Here is a 19,254-nt window from a genome sequence, read left to right as displayed (position 1 = left end):
CACCTACACATGGGGGCATCATCACAGTATACCTTCATGGATTACTTTAACAACTACCTATCTTCATGTATTACACTTCTGGCCTTTCCATTTTCCAGTCTAGCTTACATGACAACCACAGTGATCTTTCTAAAGTGCAATAGGAGCCAGGTGGCACACCCCTTTAATATCAGCATTCCAGAGGCAAAGGCAGGTGGATATCTGTACTCAAGCCCAGTCTGCCCAATATAGTGAGTTTCAGGCCAGCCAGGGCTAGACCTGTCTCAGAGAACAAGAAACAAACCAGTGGCAAGGCAGAGAGTGGTAAGATGTCATCTCTGGTAAAGATGTGTGTCATTTTTTTTGTTGTTGTTTTTCAAGACAGTGTTTCTCTGTGTAGCCCTGGCTGTCTTGGAACTCACTCTGTAGACCAGGCTGGCCTTGAACTCAACCTCTTTGGTAGTGGTCCCCATGTTTGACTCACCTTGTTACCTTGTTATTTTGTTTCAGTTTGTGTGTGTGTGTGTGTGTGTGTGTGTGTGTGTGTGTGTATCTCACTTGGTAGTCCTGGCTGGCCTGGAGCTCACTATGCATAGGGCAGTCTAGGCTTTAACTCACAGAGATCTACTCCACTCTGCCTCTGAAGTGCTGGGATTAAAAGCAGTGGCCACCATGCCCAGTCCTGACCTGTTTTTTTTTTTTAAAGAGGCTTCAATGAAATGAGTCCGTCAGCATGTGGCCAGGGCTGAAAATCACTGCTAAATAAGATGTAGGAATCCAACATCCAACTACCTGACCTATAACACCTATCCTAGATATCAGTTAGCTTGGAAGACAGGAAAGAATGAAAGGCAACTTGTTCATGAGTGGTGACACTCTGAAAGATGAGGTTCCAGGTCAGTCTGGATCATGTAGCAGTACCCTGCCTATAATAGCAGAAAGGGATGTTGACTAAGTGTAGGCAAGCTTCAGGCAACATTGTGGAATGGGGAAGGAGTCGTTGAAAACAGTTTTCTTAAAAGACAGTTAAGTAAAGCCAACTTTGTTTTTCGAGACAGGGACTTAGTATGCAGCCACTGGTCTCAAACTTTTGACTGCGTTAAGCTCTTTAGCGCTAAACCATAGACATTCATTACTACTCTCCCGCCTCAAAGCCAACTCCTAATCCATACACTGAGGAGTGAAAGACGGGGAGAGGGCAGTGTGCTCATAGATGGGCAAATCATTTTACTGTGGAAACCCATCTAGGTTCAGAGTGTGAATAGCCTCGTTCGACTCACTTGTCTCATTAAATTGAGGTTGCGCCTGACTGGACTCTAGCGCTAGGTCAAGCTCTCTCCAGGTACAGTACTCGGATCCCAAGACTTTCCAGAACTCTTGACTTACAACGAAGGGAGCCCGGCGAACTCCGTCGTGTGGCAAAGCGAGGGGGCGTGGTAATCTTGTTCCCGCCTCCGGAGAGCGGAAAAACTCTTAATGTCGCGGTGGTAGACGTCATTTCCGCGCGCCACCATTACGCCAGTTTAAGAGGCGGACGGCATACCGTGGTGGTGTCATCTGTTCCTAAAGTTCCCGTCGTGCTTGTCCCTTGTGAAGCATGGAGAGTGACTTTTACCTACGTTACTACGTGGGTCACAAAGGCAAGTTCGGTCATGAGTTCCTGGAGTTTGAATTCCGGCCTGACGGTAAGAGCGGCCTACAGCCTGCGGGCAATGGGACCCGAGCCCGGGGAGGGCGGAGAAGGCGGGCTCCGGAATGTGGCGAAGCGAAGCAATTGACTCAGATCGGTGGTGCTGTTGGGTTGTGAAAGGCGCATTCTTTTGTCGGCTTCATTGGTTCTTTATCTTAATCCGCTGGAGAGTCTTCTTAGTAGCTTTTTAAAAAGCCAGATTGCTTATATTACAACAACGATTTAATGCTCATCTCAGAACGGTTTTTTTTTTCCAGTCTGGGGACAGAGCAACGAAAATAAATTTCCCCTCTCGTATAACATGTGTTTCAGAGTCGGAAGAAAGGAAGAAACCACAGTGATCTCTTGTAGTGAGGAGTGATCAGAAAGTAAGGTCGCTTTAGAGAGCACACTGAAGAGTGTATTTAAATTAAGCCGTAATTGAAAAGGGATCAGGTTTTGAAGTTCAGAAAGAAAATCGTCTATAGGGGTAGCAGGGGTCAAGGTCATAGGACCTCAAAGAGCCAGACATCCTTCCGGTGGTCATTGGGGTGATTGGAGGACAGTAGTAGTCGGTGATGTTAGGCAGGAGGGTCACTATACAGGTGTTTGTAGGGCATGAATAGGTGCAGCAGGAAACAGTTGTAAAATTTTAAGAGAAAAGGTGTGGTTTGTCCTTTTAAAAGTATCCTGGACAAGAAAATGTAGCAACGGGCCTATGTAATTACATTACTGTAGCGTCCCTCTACCTTCCTGAAAAAATTCAAACCCCTACCATGGCATACAGCCAAGATTGAGTTCCTGCCTGCCTTTCCAGCCCCAGCCCTACAAATTCTTTCCACACTCTTAGAATCAAATACTTTGTTTATGCCTGTAGCATCCCAAGCACTTTCTAGTTTTTAGTCTCTTCCCTGTGTCTTCTGTTCAAAACACCATCTTGTCTTTTCTTGGTCCCTTAACCGGCCCCTAGATTTCACTGTACCTTCCTCCCATAGCCCACCCACCCACCCAAGGTAACTTTATTCATGAAACTACTCAGACCTTCAGCCTACATTAGGTGGTTCTTTCCAAAGTTTACTCTGTTTCTTTCAGTAGAAAAGGACCACCTAATCACCACACTTCCGCTGTGGGCTGTTTTATTGTTTTGATTTTTGAGACCGATTCTTACTGTGTAGCCCTGTCCCAAAAAATTTCAGTGCAGACCAGGCTAGCCTCAAACTCAGATTCACGTGCCTCTGCCTTGCCTTCTGGGATTAAAGGTGTATCACCATGCTTCCCCCCCGCCCCCCCTTCATCTCCAGGATATGCCCAAAGTAGTCTTTTGGCTGTACACACATAAAAAGGGCCTTTTGAACTATATGTGCTCAATTTAAAAATGCAGAAATAGATCAGTGACTGTGTGCATGCCTGTGTGTTTGCTTGCTTGTTGCTTGCTTGCAGCTTCCTTAGTTTTCAAAGAACTTTTCACAACACAGTTGAACATCAACATGTTTTCTGTGCAGGTAAGACAACATTAAAATTCCTGTTTACAGCCGAGGACGTTCACCTGCAGAAAAACTATTTGCCAGAGATGAGAATATGTTCTTTTGCTATATAATCATAGCCTTTCGCCAGGACTCTAGTTCACTATCAGGTCCATCTTCTGTTGTTCAGTAGTTTAAAGTAAAGCACCAAAAAGACTAATATCACAGCTGGGAAATGGGTGGGAACATTGGATATGATTTAGGTAAAGCTGATATTCTTAGGGGTAATGATGCTTTGTTTGTGTTTCTAATACATTGCATTCCTTTTTTTTGTTTCTCCCAAAGGTAAATTGCGATATGCCAACAACAGCAATTACAAAAATGACGTCATGATCAGGAAAGAGGTACAGACCTTTCCTTCACTGTAAGCTAGCCTTCAGTTTCACATTGTTTATGCTCTCTAGTTCTGGTAATGAAAGATGAAAGGTGGGAAGCAAGCACTCATTTCTAAACAACTAGATTACTTCTCAGGTCTCTAATTCGCTTTCTCACCCCCACAGCTGAATCAATAACTAGTAACTGTTTGAAATCTGTGTGTCTTGGTTTGTACCCTCGGTATGTCCCATACTGACCATGTGACCTCAGACAAGTTCTCTGACTGAACCTGGTCTCTGTGTTTTCATCTGTAAAACAAAGGACCTACCTTCCACTCCCAAGTGCTATCATAGAATTAAGTATATTTGCAGTGTTTGATATAGTTCCTAGTACATAGACTATGAAGAGAACATTGAATTTGCTTCTGAAGGGGAAAGGAATTGGGGGAAAGTTTTTTAAGTGCAGGCTGATGCCTTGTGTGGCACTAGGAATTTAACATGTATGTATTTCTTTAATCCTGATTTTAAAAGCCCATGTGACAAAGTATTCTGCCATATTTTCATACAGGAAAATGAAGGCCTACATATTAAATCTGAGGCTTGTTCATAGTTATTACTTTTGCTTGTAAGAGATAATGATAGAAATTTGGGCATATTCATATCTCAGTAAAGTCCATGTGTTACATTCTGTGATTTCTACTATAGCATTAAGGCTTCATCAAAACTGTTTTCTTTTAAGCCGGACAGTGGTGGTGCATACCTTTAATCCCAGCACTTGGGAGGCAGAGGCAGGCAGATTTCTGAGTTCAAGGCCAGCCTGGCCTATAGAGTGAGTTCCAGGAAAAAAAAGAACTGTTTTCTTTTAACCACTTTGTTACACCTGAAAATATGACATAGTCAGTGTGTCTTCATACTATTTAGCAGTTAATTTTATGCCAAGTCAGCATCATATCTTTTGTTTGTTAGTTAGTTTGTTTTTGGTATGACCTCATGCTTCTCAAAATCATACTGTCTGATTAAGAATGACTGGGATGGGGCTCAGTTGATAGAGTGCTTGTCTTCATGAGCCCTGGGTTTCAGCATCACAGAAAACGGTTATGGTAGTCATGTCTGTAATATCAGCACTGGGGAGGTGAAAGCAAGATCAGAAGATCATCCTTGGCTACACAAAGTGTCCAAGGCCAGTCTAAGCTGCAGAAAACCTTGTCTTTAAAAAGCAGGGTGTATTAGTTGTCTATTAACATTATAACAATATATCTGACAGAGACTATTGCAGGATTATTGCCAGGAATGATACAGGCCTGCAATCCCAGGACTTTGTAGTTGAAGGCAGGGGGATTGGAAATTCCAGTTGGACACAGAAATGGTGGCGGTGATGGTGCATACATTTAATCCCTGCACTCAGGATGCAGAAGGAGGTGGATCTCAGAGTTTGAGGACAGCCTGGTCTACAGAGCAAGTTCCAGGTCTACACAGGGAAACTCTGTCTGGAATTAATTAGCGTTTATAGCAAGTTTGAAGCCACAGGGGCTAAATGACATTTTTTGTTTGTTTGTTTGATTGATTGATTGTTTGTTTTTTGAGACAGGGTTTCTCTGTGTAGCCCTGGCTGTCTTGGAACTCACTCTGTAGACCAGGCTGGCCTTGAACTCAGAAATCCACCTGCCTCTGTCTCCCAAGTGCTAGATTTAAAGGCGTGCACCCCACTGACCAAAGTGGGGCTAAATGAGACTCAAAAATGAGATTATTTAGCTCATCATTCTCTGGAGGTTCAAAATCCAAACATCACAGCAGTAGTGAGAATGTATGTGTGGCCATGCAGTGGCCTCTCAAACAAGGAGAGAGATACACACAGACACTGGAGTCCCACAATTCCTCTGATGATATGCTACAATGATCTAAAAACCCACCATTAATTTCCACCTCTTGAAGGGCTGTACCATTTCCCATAGTACCACCCTGAGGACCAAACCTTTAGTCACATAAATGGAGTTGGGAAAGACACACTGAAATCATGTCCAAGCCATACCACAGAGTAAAGGTGTATCTCTGTCCATTTGCACTGCTATATTAAAATACCTGAGACTGAGTTTAAAGACTAGATTCACCTCTCAGTGAATTCCAAGACCCTGTCTGTTCTGTATGGTGTCTTATTGCTGTAGCTTCCCAAAACAAACTTTGTTCTTCACATAACAAAGGGGCAAAGGGGACCAGATAATTTCCTTGCATCCTTCTGTCTTTGTTCCCTGATCTGTACTAAAGGCTGTACCTCTCACTGTTCTCACATTGAGAATAGCGAGAAGATGTACGTGAACAGGATGTGCCAGTAGGAAGCTGGGGGGCTGGAATATTGTCATTGGATACAGTTTGATCCTGACCCTCCTTATGGAGGTGCCAGAAGCAGATCTCCAGGAGCAGTTGTTTTATCTCCTGTTCCTTTCTGAATTAATGTTGTTGGGGTGCGGTGGTTTGAAAGAGAGTGGCCCCTAATAGGCTCATCATACATTTTAAACTTGATTCCAGGCTTATGTACATAAAAGTGTGATGGAAGAATTAAAGAGAATTATTGATGACAGTGAAATCACCAAAGAAGATGATGCTCTATGGCCCCCTCCTGACCGAGTGGGCCGGCAGGTGAGTACTTTATTGACTGTACTTTGTACTTATAAAGAGGAAGAGGACTGCTCTGTGGGACATGGGGAGGAGGGAACCCTGTATGACTAGGAATACCCTGTTCTAGGGAATCACTAATTACATGTTGGTGCTGGGATGGAGCTCAGGTCCTCTAGATGGGCCGTCAGTGTGCTTAACTGAGCCAGCCTTACAGTCCTACATTACCATCCTGATAACTAAAAAAGAAAAGATACTTCCACCTCAAGTGCTACTTACTCTTCTACTCCAGACTTCAGTTTTCCATGTTTCTCCTGTCTTGTATAGCCCCATGCTTCTATCCTAAAGCAGGGGAAGTGGGGAGAGGGTGCTTTTAAAATGTAAAATTCTGCTGGGTATGGTGGCATATGCATCTAATCTCAGCACTTGAGAAGCAGAGCCAGGTGGATCTCTTTGGATTCTAGGCCAGACTGGGTCTACACGTTCTAGGCCAACCAAAATTATATAGTGAGACCCATCTCAAAAACAAACAAACAAAAAACCCCCCCTTTTTTTTTTAAAGGAAAAAATTTATAAATTTGACTTCATTAAAGTTAAAACTTAGCCAGGCTGTGGTGGCGCATGTCTTTAATCTCAGTACTCAGGAGGCAGAGGCAGGTGGATCTTGAGTTCAAGGCCAGCTTGGTGTACAGAGCAAGTTTCAGGACAGCCAGGCCTATACAGAGAAACCCTGTCTCAACAAACAAACAAACAAAAAAAACCCTTAAAAGTTTGATAAAAGACATCAAAATAAAATTGAAACAAGCCACAGACTGGATGAAGATGCTTGGAAAATATATTTAAACCAATAAAAAGATAACCTGAGGTAGGGGGAAAATGTTGCCAAGGCTATGCGTAGACAGTTTATAGACTCAAATAATAACCAGTAAACACAAAAGATTTACAGGTGCATTTATAACTTGCAGAAGTAGAACACTTAAAAGCCTCACCCAGGTCTTCAAAAGGCTAGAAAGAGCCAGTACAGTGCTGTTAGGAACAAGGTATCTGTGAAGCCACATCGGCAGCCGTGTGACTAGGAGCTAGCAGAGTGGGCCTGGGGACCCAACCAGGGGCTGGCACAAATGTCTACTGTGAGCTCAGCCCCAAGATCTAGAACATTCTTGCCACATCGTTTATAGTAACAGAACTTGGGAACTTAAGTCCACTCAGTAAGGAAATGGCATGTTCATAGCATTTAAAGTGTCGACCAGCTCAACGAGGCCAAATCTCAGAAGCAACGGTGAATGAAAGAGAACACACGTGTGCTGTGGCCATTTACTTATAAAGATGCTGCTAAGTCTAAGAAGGCAAGCAGGAGGGATACACAGTCGTTTAGGGGGTGCCAGAGAACAGGCTTCACGTGTGCTTCCTTTTAAAAAGATGGGATGGGGATGGAGACTTGTGGCTACACCTGGCAGCTTGTGTTCAATCTCCATAACCCACGTAAAGGTGTGAGGAGAGAACTTGTACAAGTTGTCCTCATGTCTCCATGAATACGTTCTGAGATTCATGCCTACGTGCATATATCTTTCACACACATGCAAGCATAAAGACCAGAGTTTGGGTGAGCCCTTGTCCTGTGTGCTTGATGAATGGACCAATACTGTCTGACTTTGATATATATATTGTTTGTCTTTAGGAGCTTGAAATTGTCATTGGAGATGAACACATTTCTTTCACAACATCAAAAATTGGTTCCCTTATTGATGTCAACCAGTCCAAGTAAGCATATATGACATTTATAATCAGTTGTGTCTGTTGTTGGAGATTGAACAGAAAGTGTCAACCATATGGGGCCATCATACAAAGATGGTGCAGACACAACACAGAAGTGGGTGGTGGGATCCTCTTCATTCATAGGGGGTTCCAGTTTACAGTGGCTCAGTATCATGGAGGGGTTGGTTTCAGGAATTTTGGTACTAGAATCTTGAATGCTTTATTTCCTTATATAAAATAGTGTCATGTTTGCATGAAGCCTGTGTACTTTCCATATACTTTAAGTCATCTTTGTAAAGCCAAATTCTGTGTAAATAGCTGGTGTAACGTATCGCTTAGGAAATGACAAGAGGAAACATCTGAACGTACATGTGACAGTTGGAAACCTTATAGGCCTAACTATAGCCATCATGGCTGAGCCCACAAGCCCAGTTGTATTTTCAGAAGTTGCTTCTTTTACTTGTGGTGGTTCATGCAGTGACTGCTTCTCAAGAGACATGAAGGAATGCGTAGTGACAACCAGAAGAGGAAAAGAAATGAGGCCACACCATGCTGCTCACTGTGTGAACAGCTTTCTGGGTGTTTTACTGTTCAGACTAGCATCTTAGTCTTGGTGAAATTTGAAATCTTGCTGTGTTTAAATTTTAAATTCATGTTGTCATTGGTCAATTCTAACACTGGATGTGACTCTATTTGCCATAAAGAACTCTTAGAATTTGGCAGCTCTCTGCTTCCTGGACATACTTGTCAGTCCTGCTTACTCCTTTTTTTTCTTCAATTCTGAGAGCAATAGATGGTCATTGTAGAAAATACAGGAAATATAGAAAAGAGAAAGGGAAAGTTCTTTCATATCCTTAATAGCCAACCAGTGATAACATCCTTTTGGTTTCAGAAAGGATCTTATTATCTAGCCATGACTGTCCCAAGAATTCAGCTATATAGGTCAGGCCGGCCTTGAATGTTGAACAGAAGCATGTGTGCCCATCTCCACCCAACATCTTGACATGTAATTTCTTAGTCTTAGAAAACACCAGGAGCTGAGGCATGGTGGTGCATGCTTATAATCTCAAGTACTTGAGAGGTACAGCACAGGATATCTGATCACACTGTGAACCCTGAGATTGTTACTTACTTTGAAAAACCCTGCCTTTAGTTGTGGTGTGGCTCAGCCTTAGCACACACTTTTAATCCAAGAGCTTTCTGCTTGAACATTGTAAACATGATTAAATAAAGTCAACCATAGGCCAAAAGGCAGAGCAAACAGTTGACAGAGAATGAACACAGGAAAAAAAAACCAGAGAGTAACAGGGAGTCAGGAGGGCAGATGAGGAGACACACGGGAAGTAGAAGGGAGGGGCATTCGGTTTGAAGGAGAGATGGCTTCTGGAGCATTGGCTGATGGGGAAGGTCAGCTGGGTGCTTTCTCTGCCCCTCTGAGCTAGAAGGCTTTTACCCCAGCATCTGGCTCTGGAGTCATTGATAAAACCAAATGATTGAGATTTTGTTTTAAAAAAAAAAAAAAAAAAACACAGGAGTCTTATGATTGAGCCATCCTGATCTATATAACAAGACTCAGCCTCAAAAACAAAACAGATTTTAACCCCCTCACCCTGTGCTGGGGGTGGAGGTGAGACTTTTTGTTTAGGTTTGTGGTGCTGGGAATTAAGTGGTTAGAGCCTTGCATTTATCTTCCACTGACCTGGATTTCCAGTTCTATATACAGTTTTGTTTTGAAAGCATAAGAGACAAACTGTTTTAAAAATCACAGTTTTTCCCCTTAATTTTATGTATTTTCACAGTAAAAACAACATGCTTAAATGGCTCCATTTTAATAAGTGACCTTTCTTAATGGACATGTGCTTCCTCAGGATTTATTACTGTAAATATCTTCAAAGGGAGCATTTTTATTGTAATTGGGTTATTATTTTTTTTTGTATTTGCCAATTGTTCTCTGCTTCTTAAAACATTTTGGTTTTCTTTTGTGTTTTAGGGATCCAGAAGGCTTACGAGTGTTTTATTATCTTGTCCAGGACCTGAAGTGTTTAGTCTTCAGTCTTATTGGATTACACTTCAAGATTAAACCAATCTAAATTGGATATTGTGGACACAAGGCGGGTGGGAGATTTTAGTTACCATAATTAGGATTTTTTTTTTCTGTATATTGGGGCAATTTTTATAAACAATAAATGATGGTCTTTAATAAATGTGATAACATCTTTTTTTATTTTTCTAAACACCTGAATTTGTGAATTCTCAATATGTAAAATACATTCTAGGAGACTTGACAAAGGAAAGAAACAAAAACCCAAGCAACTGTCTAAAAACTACCATTTTATAGGAAATGATGGGGAAGGGTTTAAAAATACAGTGAGGGCCAAGGAGATGGTTCTGGCAGTAAAAGCTTTAGCTGCATAAACCTGACCACCATCCGAATCCCTGGGACCTACGCTGGGCCGGCTAGCCTGGACTAAGCCACCCAGCAGAAAGACCCTGCCTTAACAGGTGGAAGGCAAGAACCGACTCAGAGCTTCCACATTGTGCAGTGTTTGGACGTGTGTTAGTACACACACATCTGAGTCAATCTCATTAGCAATATTCCAAGACAAGGTACCTGGATCTTGTTTTGACAAAGCCTCCCCTCCCTTTGCTGCCCAGGATGACTTTGAACTTGGGGTCAGTCTCCCAAGTGTTGGTATTATAGGCAGGTGCCACCACACCCAGGTTTTTAAGTTTCAAGGAAAATGAGAACCCTGAAGATTTACAAAGCAATTGCTGGAGTTATAGCTCAGTAGTAAAAACACCTGGCTAGCATTAGCGTTAGCTTCTCAGGCACGAAGCTGTATTGTGTTTGGGCTTTTTTACACATCCTTTATTTCAGTGTGGAGGAAAACTGTTCAGTAGGTAAACTGGCAGGAACTTTCTCTTGCCATTACTTAAATTTCATAGCTTTCAGGAAATAGCTGATTAGACTGCACCAGAAGGAATGGGACTTGAGAGGGTTCATTTGGCTGAAGGGACACGATGAGCCTAAATGCATACATATCCTTAGAGACATTCCAGTCTGAGACAAGGTCCTAAGCGTCCTCAGACTTTTCATACTGTGTGCTTCAAGTTAGGCATATCATTTGTATCTGATATGTCAGGATGCCAGATTTCTGAGATATTTAAAGGCTAGTCTGGTGGTGTCGAGCAAGAAGGGGAATGGCTCAGCGGTTAAAGGAACTTGCTGCTCTAGTAGAGGAACCCATCCCATTCCTAACATCACAGGGTGGCTCACATTAGTGTTAGAAAGGATTACTGTGCCCTCTTGTAGCCGTGGTGGGAGCTACACGAATACACACACACATACTACCTGCCAAAACACTCAAACACATAATATTTAAAAAGACTAGGCCATAAAAGTGGGGGCCAAGTGTGGTGGCACACGCCTTTAATGCCAGCACTCGGGAGGCAGAGGCAGGTGGATCTCTTTGAGTTCGAGGTCAGTCCAGGGCAATTATTACAGAGAAACCGTGTCTCAAAAACCCTGCAGTATCGGTAAGTATATAACTAAAGTGTGGGGAAAGCCAGCTCTGTTAAAGCACAGGTACCACGAGGAGGACGTGGACACAGGGCAGCCCTGTGGGAAAGGTCGTAGCATCAGATCGTGTAGAACCAGTGGACAGTTTAGAGGGCGACTATCCCAAATCTAGGAGGCTGCAATGTAATCTGACCACAGGGTAGTGAGAAGGTAGAGAACCGAGGACCTAGAGACATCTGGCAGAGATTTCGAGCCCGACTATTTTGCCTGCTTAGTGAAGGCACAGACTGAGAATCAGGAACCATCTCTGGCATTAGGGATCCCACCGGTTCCAGCGAACCTACCAAAAACAGCCCAGCCCGGCAGGTTAAGGAGTGATAAGTTAGAAAAAGGTAACCTACACCGCTCGCCTATGCCCGGCTCCCCGCCCACTCGCAGTGAGGCTGCGCGACGACGCCAGCCTTTTACGACGGGCCGGAAAGCAGCTGTCGCAGCGGCATAACGTGGACCGGGCAGCTATGGGGGTAAGGGAGGCGATTCGCCATCGGGGCATCCCATGGGTAGCCGAGTGAGAGGTGGGGCGGAGGCGGCGAGGGGTTCAGAGTCACTTGCTCAGGCCAGAAGGGAGTGGAAGGAGTAAGACCCGGGAGGCCCGGCTTGAGCCGGGAGGGGCGGAGTGGGGCGTGGCAGACGAGGCCATGCACTCAGCTTGTTCCGCCCTCTTCTCAGAAAATCGCACTGCAGCTCAAAGCCACGCTAGAGAACGTCACGAACCTTCGGCCAGTGGGCGAGGACTTCCGGTGGTACCTGAAGGTGCGACGGAAGGCGGATTCCTCCTGGGAAAGGGAGGAGGAGCATCGGGAGGCAGTGGGCATCTTAGGGCTCGGGGCAAAGCTATGATCTTTTTCGAGGCAGGGTTTCTCCGTATAGCCCTGGCTGTCTGTCCTGGAACTCACTCTGTAGACCAGGCTGGTCTCGAACTCAGAAATCCGCCTGTCCTTGCCTCCCAAGTGCTGGGATTAAAGGCGTGCGCCACCACTGCCCGGCTATGATCTCAGTGTTGAACTGGGAACTTTTCTGTTCCATTGCGTCTAAGGTACTTAACCAGGCATCTAAGTGAGTTTTTCAGGATGAAATTTTAATTTTTTAAATTAAATATTAGTCTTATGTAATCCAGGCTGGCCTTGAGCTCTTTATGTAGCGAAGGATGACTTTAAACTCCTGATCATCTTGCTAGGATTACAGATGTTTGGCCTCCTCACACGGTGGAGTTTTCTGTTTTTACCCTCTTTAGTTCTGGGGGGCATATCTGAATTTGGAGTCCCATGCTAGCACTCTCCTGATGTGAAATCCTTCCAGCTCTTGGTTTGTAAACATACACTGAACAAAATGTTATTTGAAGGGACCTTGTGACTACTTAATGCAGTGAATAAATTCACTTTTTTTTTTTTTTTTTTTTTTTTTTTTTTGCTGGCTTATTGTGAAAGTTGGCCACCCTTCGTCCTCACACAGTGCTAGTAAGCTGGGTGGGTACTCTGTCCATATGGTGTGTAGAGGTCCAAGCAGTGTGAGGCCCTTCATTGTCCCAGATTCTGCCTTATTCCCGTAGTCTGTCTCAGTGACTCACATACCATAGCCATAACGTATCACGTTTATTTCCACACTGCCACTGCCCCCCCAGTGCTGGGCTCTACACTTCACCCACAGCTCCGATTTCCAAACGTTTGGAGCATGAGTTCCAGAGCTCATTTGCAGAATGAACTTTTTTGACTTGAAGAAACAGAGTAAGAGAGAAACAGTAACAAAATGATGAACTGTTAACCCCATCACTCAGGACCGTAAGCACAGAGCTGGAGGCCTGTGACAACCTGGAGTCCCCAGCCAAATAGCACAGATTCTAGGGGGGGGTGACAGCATCAGAAACAACCTGTTCTTACCTGGAGATAGATCTGCTCATGTCCTTATTGGGACTGATGGTAGGATGATGTAAGAGTCACCTAGGAGAGAGGATGTATTAGGTATGGCGGCACTCATTTGTAATCCCAGTACTTGGAAAGCAAAGGCAGGAAGATCTCAGGTTCAAAAATAGTTTGGGCGAGTCTAAAATAAGTTAAGAGGAGGCATTTTAGGCTATGCGCTTGCTTTGCACTGTACCTACCCTTCCCATGGTGTCTTTCCAAGGAAGCCTTTCCACCTGCTCAACTAATACTCTTTTTCTCCCCCAAGATGAAATGTGGCAACTGTGGTGAGATTTCAGAGAAGTGGCAGTATATCCGCCTGATGGTAACAGTCCCTACCATTCACATATATGCTCCTGGGCAGAAATTTGGGGAAACTGGCCTTCATCTCTATTTCCTTTGACCACTTGGGGGGCAAGTATTTAGCACCAATGTGACCTGCATGGGGAACAACAGGCATCTTTGGGGTATGAGGCAGAGTTCAAAATCAAGAGGGCCTTTTTTTCTCAACCACAAGAAGACTCCTTAGGATTTTGCCCCGTTCAGGGGATTGAATCCAGGGCTTTGCACATCCTGAGCATGCACCCCTGCTGAGTGTTCCTTAACCCTCTTGTCACTTGTCAGCAAGTGACTCACTTCTGTGGTCTTAGTCTGTTCCACTGGATGAGGTGGTGGGGTGAGACCTCTCTGGGACCCCCGCGTCTAGCCGTTACATGACTAGAGATTCTGTTTGCTTCTTGCCAGGACAGTGTGGCGCTGAAAGGAGGCCGAGGCAGTGCCTCCATGGTCCAGAAGTGCAAGCTGTGTGCACGGGAAAACTCTATTGGTAGGTCAGGCAGGCTCTTCCAGTCTGACTGGAAGCAGGCTTGTGATGTCTGTAACCTGTGCAGCTCTCTCTTTTTCCCAGGCCGTGTCTGGGCACCTGGTTGGACCCTGGGTACACATTCAAGTCAGCTTTTTCTTTTTATATTTCAGACATTTTGAGCAGCACCATCAAGTCTTACAATGTAAGTTTTCTGCTGTAGTGTCAGGGATGGTGTCAGGATGGTGAGTAGGAGTGGGTTCAAGAGTAGCTCTGGCACAGTGGCCTACTACTGGACATTGTCCCATGTACTTAATTAACTCTTTGTTTTGCTTTAGACTGGGTCTCAGTAGGTAGCCCAGGGTTGGTCCAGACTCCTCATACCCCTGTTTCAGCCTCTTGAGTGCTGAGAGTCCAGGTACTTGACACCATGTCCCCTGCTTAGTTACTCTCTCATGCACCTAAGTCAGTTGTTCATTTGCTCAGTCACCTTTGGTCTGCCATATCCATATCATCCACTGCACGGTGATACCACAGTGTTTTTCTGAAAGTACACAGAGAAAGTATGCGGAATGAAAGTCAGGCCATGGTGCTTGGTAGTCTGAGCCCATGGATGAAGTAGGCATGGATTTCTTGGCTACCCACCTCCCAAGAGGTACCCTCTCCACATACCTAGTCCTTCTCCTCATGACATGGTAGATAGGGTTTTTTTTTTTTCCTTATTTTTTAAAGATTTATTTATTATGTATATAACATTCTGTCTGCATATATGCTTGCAGGCCAGAAGAGGGCACCAGAATCTCATAGATGGTTATGAGCCACCATCTATAGCAACCGCTGGCAATTGAACTTGGGACCTCTGGAAGAGCAGACAGTGCTCTTACCCTCTGAGCCATCTCTCCAGCCCAACATGGTGGATGGTTAGCAAAAGGCCGTGGTGTACTTACTGGGACCATCTGGATGGTCTAGAGTCCTTGTAGCTTAACATTCGTGTCTTTTTGGTTATTTACTATTCACTGAACATAGTGGTAGGGCCAATGCTTGGCTCTCAGTTCATGACTCAGATCCTCACAGTAGACATGTAGGGTTTCCTCTGCTCTACTGACATGCAGGAGGGCTGACCCAAGGATCCTCCCTCTTCTGCAGAGTCTGTCTACAGAAGGTCCCACTGGGAGCAGTACCCAAGCAGGCTTTTTGCTTTTTTAAAGGGCTAGCTTGTTCTGGGTCCTGTTCTAGGCTCACTGGTGTACATGGTAGAAGAGGAGAGGGCATGGGTGTCTCCTGAGGACCCACTGGGCCCACCTCCTCAATCCACTTCCTCTCCAGGCTGAAGACAATGAGAAGTTCAAGACGATAGTGGAGTTTGAATGCCGGGGCCTTGAACCAGTTGACTTCCAGCCCCAGGTGTGTAGTTTTAAGACTGGGTGGGAATGAAGTGAGCGAACTTTGCTTCTTACAGAGACTAAAATAGGAATTCTCTATCTTGCTTTTCCCTTCTGTGTTCTAGCACTGAGCTGTAGCACACAAAGCAGGAAGGCTATGAATAGTAACTGTCACTTATTAAATGCCTACTGTGTGCTGTGTTCCATGCCCATCACTTTTCTGTGTTACTTCAGTTCATCCTTACTATAACCTGTGGAGTGATTCATCCTAGTTTTTAGACAAGGGAACTTCAGAGACTGTAGCGTGCCAGAGTCCCACAGCTAGTAAGCAGGGGGCTGTAATTTGAACCCAGGTCTGTCTGAGTCTTACAGTCAGTGCTCATCCCCTTATTTGTACATTTTTACCTCACGGTAAATCTGTGAGGGCTGTAATTTGAACCCAGGTCTGTCTGAGTCTTAGAGTCAGTGCTCATCCCCTTATTTGTACATTTTTACCTCACGGTAAATCTGTGAGGTAAATTAGAAAAGATGGTATCGGCATCCCCAATTCATAAACAAAAAGACAGATAAAAATCTTTAGCCACACAGAAAGTTAAAGGCCAGCCTGGGATCCATGAGACCCTGTCTCAGAAACAAACAAATAAAACCTAGGCTCAGAGCCAGGCATAGTGGGTCCCAACTATAATCCCAGCACTCAGGAGGCTAAGACAGGTGGGTTTTTGTAAGTTCAAAGATAGCCCAGTCTACATAGCAAGTTCCAAGATAGCCAGAGATATGTAGAGAGAGACCCTGTCTCACCAAATAAACAGCCCACAAACTAAGGTTCAGAGAGGGAAGTGGGATGCATACCCAGGTCCTTCAGCAGATGGAGTGATGGGAGAGTTTACCCCATGCCTGCCTTTATACTTGGTTAGTTTTTGTTAGCCTCAACTGAAGAATTGTCCCAATTGCTATATAAGAAAAATAGCTGAGGCTGGACATGGTTATATGCCTTTAATCCCAGCACTTGAGGGGCAGAGGCTGTGAGCTCAAACCCAGCCTGGTTTACATAGTAAATTCCAGATCAACCACAGCTACATCGTGAGACACGATGGGAAAAGGGGAAAGAGACAGAGGGGGGAGGGAGGGAGGGAGGGAGGGAGGAAGGAAAAGGATGGGAAAGAAAAGTAGCTGAGCAAGACAGGAAGTACTCTTCCAAATGGTCTCTGCTTTAGTGCCTATCTGTAGGATCCTGCCTTGGTGTCCCTGGATGATGGGCTGTACGAAAAGTAAATCCTTGCTCTCCCAAGTTGCTTTTGGGTCATGGTGTTTTATCACAGCAACAGAAAGGAAACTGAGGCAATCTTCTGGGCCAGGGCTATAATTCAGAGACACCACAGCAGTGCTGAGTAACTTGGAAACTCGAGTTTATCAGGAGCAGCTGTGTATGCTGAAGTTGCCTTCCATCGTGAAGGCTTTGATAGGAAGAACAGCCCTGGACCAGTCTTCACTGGCTCCTTCTTTTCCCCACCCTCCCTGCTGCCTCCCTGTCTCCTCAGGCTGGGTTTGCTGCTGAAGGTGTGGAGTCAGGGACAGTCTTCAGTGACATTAATCTGCAAGAAAAGGTGAGACTTGGGGATCTTGCAAGGTGTTATGTGGTACCTGGTGGGAATTCTCTTTTTGGTGAACAGGGTTTCTAAGCAAGCTCCAGATCTTTGTGCTTTTGGTTGGTGATTCTGCTACTGAAATGGCCATAAGTGTATAATGTTTAAGGGCAGGTGTCAGAGTCCAGCGCCAGCAGGTCAAGGTTCTGAGGAGGACCTGTGAAGTTGGCAACAAGAAGACACATAGACATATTATGGTTGAAGCAAGCTCATACTTCCTCCTGTTCTCTGTAATGTTATTTTTCCTCTTACCCCTTGTATACTACTCGGAACAAAAGTCTTTACGAAGAAAGAAATCACCTCATAATCATTAAGTCACAAGTTCAAAAAACAAATTTTCTCAGAAGTCCACATGTAGTTAAACATTCTCCCCTACTGTTTTTCCTTCCATAATTACATCTTTACTCCAAAGCAACATTTTTTTATTATTGATTAACAAAGTTTATGCAATTAAAGCATATTTCAGCCAGTCTTCTTGTATGGCTGGCAGCAGTTTGTGGTTACAGTGAGACCGACTTTGGTTCTTGTTCTAATTTACAAAGCCTTGCTGAGCTGGCCTTGCTAACTGTCTACTTTCCTTCGCTTTCACTCCCAATAGGGTCATTTATTTTCCTCCTTAGAACTGCTTTCTCGAGGTGCATACCAAAAACCTGTAATTCCATCTGTAAACTATATGACTCAGACCTAACCATAGTTATAGGAACAATTGCTTTTTTGATCATTGGCCTGTCTCTCACAGACATGACTCGTGAGCTAGCAATGCCTGAAATTTCCCTGTTCTTGTTCCTTATCTCCAGTAAATCTTACATCCAGATGAAAAAAGGGTATTTTTTAGTTTTATTGCTATCTTCTGTATATCACTCAAGAAGCCCTGGCCACTTGTATCTTTAAACTATTCTCAGAAAATTCAACTGAATCACTAACCATCTAAACAGCACTGTCAGGAAGACCATCATCACTCTTATGTACTTCAGGTAAACTGCCCAGAGGGGTGGAAATCTCCCATAAAATAACCGCACCACCACAAACACGAGAACATGATAGCATCAAGCACAGTAAGGCCTAGCAGCAGCCAGGGGCACTCTGAGCACAATCCCCCCTGGGGCTTTACCTCTGTGAAGGAAGAACACCAGCTCATTCTGTTTGCCTGGCTCCTTTTAACAGCAGTGGGTGGCATTCTGTGCCCACCTTGTGCCGGTTACTATGCCAAATGTGTTTCCCTGTGAATGGAAAATGAAATGTTTCATTCTTCTAACATTCACTCTCAAGTCTCCTGTTTTTCTTTTTTAATAAAGGACAGAACTCGGGTTTGGGGAAATGACAAGACTTGCCTGGTTACAAGACCAAGAGATGGAGTTTAGGCCTGGGTTGTCTGCTCTGTTAAAAGTCTCCTGCCTTCATGACGAGCTGAGTCAGAACCTATGTTAGGCTCTGGAACTTCTGGTTCTCCACTGTCCACATTGTCCTGTTCTGCCTTGAAAGGCTAATGCTGCCTTCTTATTTCATAGGACTGGACAGACTATGATGAAAAGGCTCAGGAGTCTGTGGGGATTTTCGAGGTCACCCATCAGTTTGTGAAGTGCTGAACTGTCTGCCTGCAAACTTGCCTGTAAGAACTAAGAGACAGAGCGCCCAAGGAGCAGTTCCCATGGAGGCTTCTCATCTCTGCTCTCCTAGCACCTGTCCCAAGCCCTCACAGTCTGCATGCCAGGGTTTACCACAGTTCTAGGTCCCACCAATAAAGTCCGTTGGTGCCACAGTGCTGTGTGAAGGTGGTCTGAGCAATACTCCCTCTACAGTAAGAATGGATTCTGGAGGTCTTTGTTTTTTAGTCCCTATTCTGTACCTGATCCAGTTTGCACATTATGTAAAGGCTCTCCAGCTCTTCAGAAACAGGCATGTCAGCCTCCACGATCAAAGGCGTAAAAGCCAATGGCACAAAGGGCAGAGAAGCCTATGGAGGGCTGCTGTGAACCCAGTAGCTCCAAACTAAAACACTCCCTGTTCACAATGGCTCTCCAGTAAACCCAGGCACCTCTGTTAGCTGCTCATTTCATATCCGAGCTCACTCCAGAGCACAGACCAGCAGCCCACCCCAG

At 44.6% G+C, this 19,254-nt stretch overlaps 2 protein-coding genes across 4 annotated transcripts; both read left to right on the top strand.

The window, feature by feature from the left end:
* Window positions 1-1,471: 1,471 nt before the first annotated feature.
* Magoh (mago homolog, exon junction complex subunit) lies at window positions 1,472-10,054 on the top strand. Its single transcript, XM_034501708.2, has 5 exons — window positions 1,472-1,664; window positions 3,457-3,515; window positions 6,009-6,119; window positions 7,774-7,856; window positions 9,841-10,054. Exons 1-5 carry the CDS (start codon window positions 1,577-1,579, stop codon window positions 9,938-9,940), a joined length of 441 nt encoding a protein of 146 aa, XP_034357599.1. The 5' UTR covers window positions 1,472-1,576; the 3' UTR covers window positions 9,941-10,054.
* Window positions 10,055-11,756: 1,702 nt separating this feature from the next.
* Czib (CXXC motif containing zinc binding protein) lies at window positions 11,757-18,914 on the top strand. 3 transcript variants are annotated; one of them, XM_034503838.2, is made up of 8 exons: window positions 11,757-11,894; window positions 12,100-12,183; window positions 13,597-13,653; window positions 14,073-14,154; window positions 14,304-14,335; window positions 15,457-15,534; window positions 17,051-17,116; window positions 18,664-18,914. In XM_034503838.2, the coding sequence occupies exons 1-8, from the start codon at window positions 11,889-11,891 to the stop codon at window positions 18,739-18,741; spliced, it is 483 nt and encodes a 160-aa protein (XP_034359729.1). In that variant the 5' UTR covers window positions 11,757-11,888; the 3' UTR covers window positions 18,742-18,914. The 3 variants fall into 3 exon arrangements, with proteins under 3 accessions (XP_034359729.1, XP_034359730.1, XP_034359731.1); XM_034503839.2 differs by lacking the exons at window positions 11,757-11,894; window positions 12,100-12,183 and adding an exon at window positions 12,191-12,338; XM_034503840.2 differs by lacking the exons at window positions 11,757-11,894; window positions 12,100-12,183 and adding an exon at window positions 12,329-12,466.
* The last annotated feature ends 340 nt before the right edge of the window (window positions 18,915-19,254 follow it).

Source organism: Arvicanthis niloticus, chromosome 5 (genome assembly GCF_011762505.2).
Source record: "Arvicanthis niloticus isolate mArvNil1 chromosome 5, mArvNil1.pat.X, whole genome shotgun sequence".
Taxonomy (NCBI): domain Eukaryota; kingdom Metazoa; phylum Chordata; class Mammalia; order Rodentia; family Muridae; genus Arvicanthis; species Arvicanthis niloticus.
This window is presented reverse-complemented; position numbering and strand designations above follow the sequence as displayed.

What these genes read in the sequence shown, in the direction of transcription:
- Magoh (XM_034501708.2), top strand. Translation starts at nt 1,577, where the DNA reads ATGGAGAGTGACTTTTACCTACGTTACTACGTGGGTCACAAAGGCAAG. An exon ending in GTTTGAATTCCGGCCTGACG is followed by an intron (nt 1,665 to 3,456) that starts GTAAGAGCGGCC and finishes TTTCTCCCAAAG; the next exon opens with GTAAATTGCGATATGCCAAC. An exon ending in ATTGATGTCAACCAGTCCAA is followed by an intron (nt 7,857 to 9,840) that starts GTAAGCATATAT and finishes TTTGTGTTTTAG; the next exon opens with GGATCCAGAAGGCTTACGAG.
- Czib (XM_034503838.2), top strand. An exon ending in ACTTCCGGTGGTACCTGAAG is followed by an intron (nt 12,184 to 13,596) that starts GTGCGACGGAAG and finishes TTCTCCCCCAAG; the next exon opens with ATGAAATGTGGCAACTGTGG. An exon ending in GGCAGTATATCCGCCTGATG is followed by an intron (nt 13,654 to 14,072) that starts GTAACAGTCCCT and finishes GCTTCTTGCCAG; the next exon opens with GACAGTGTGGCGCTGAAAGG.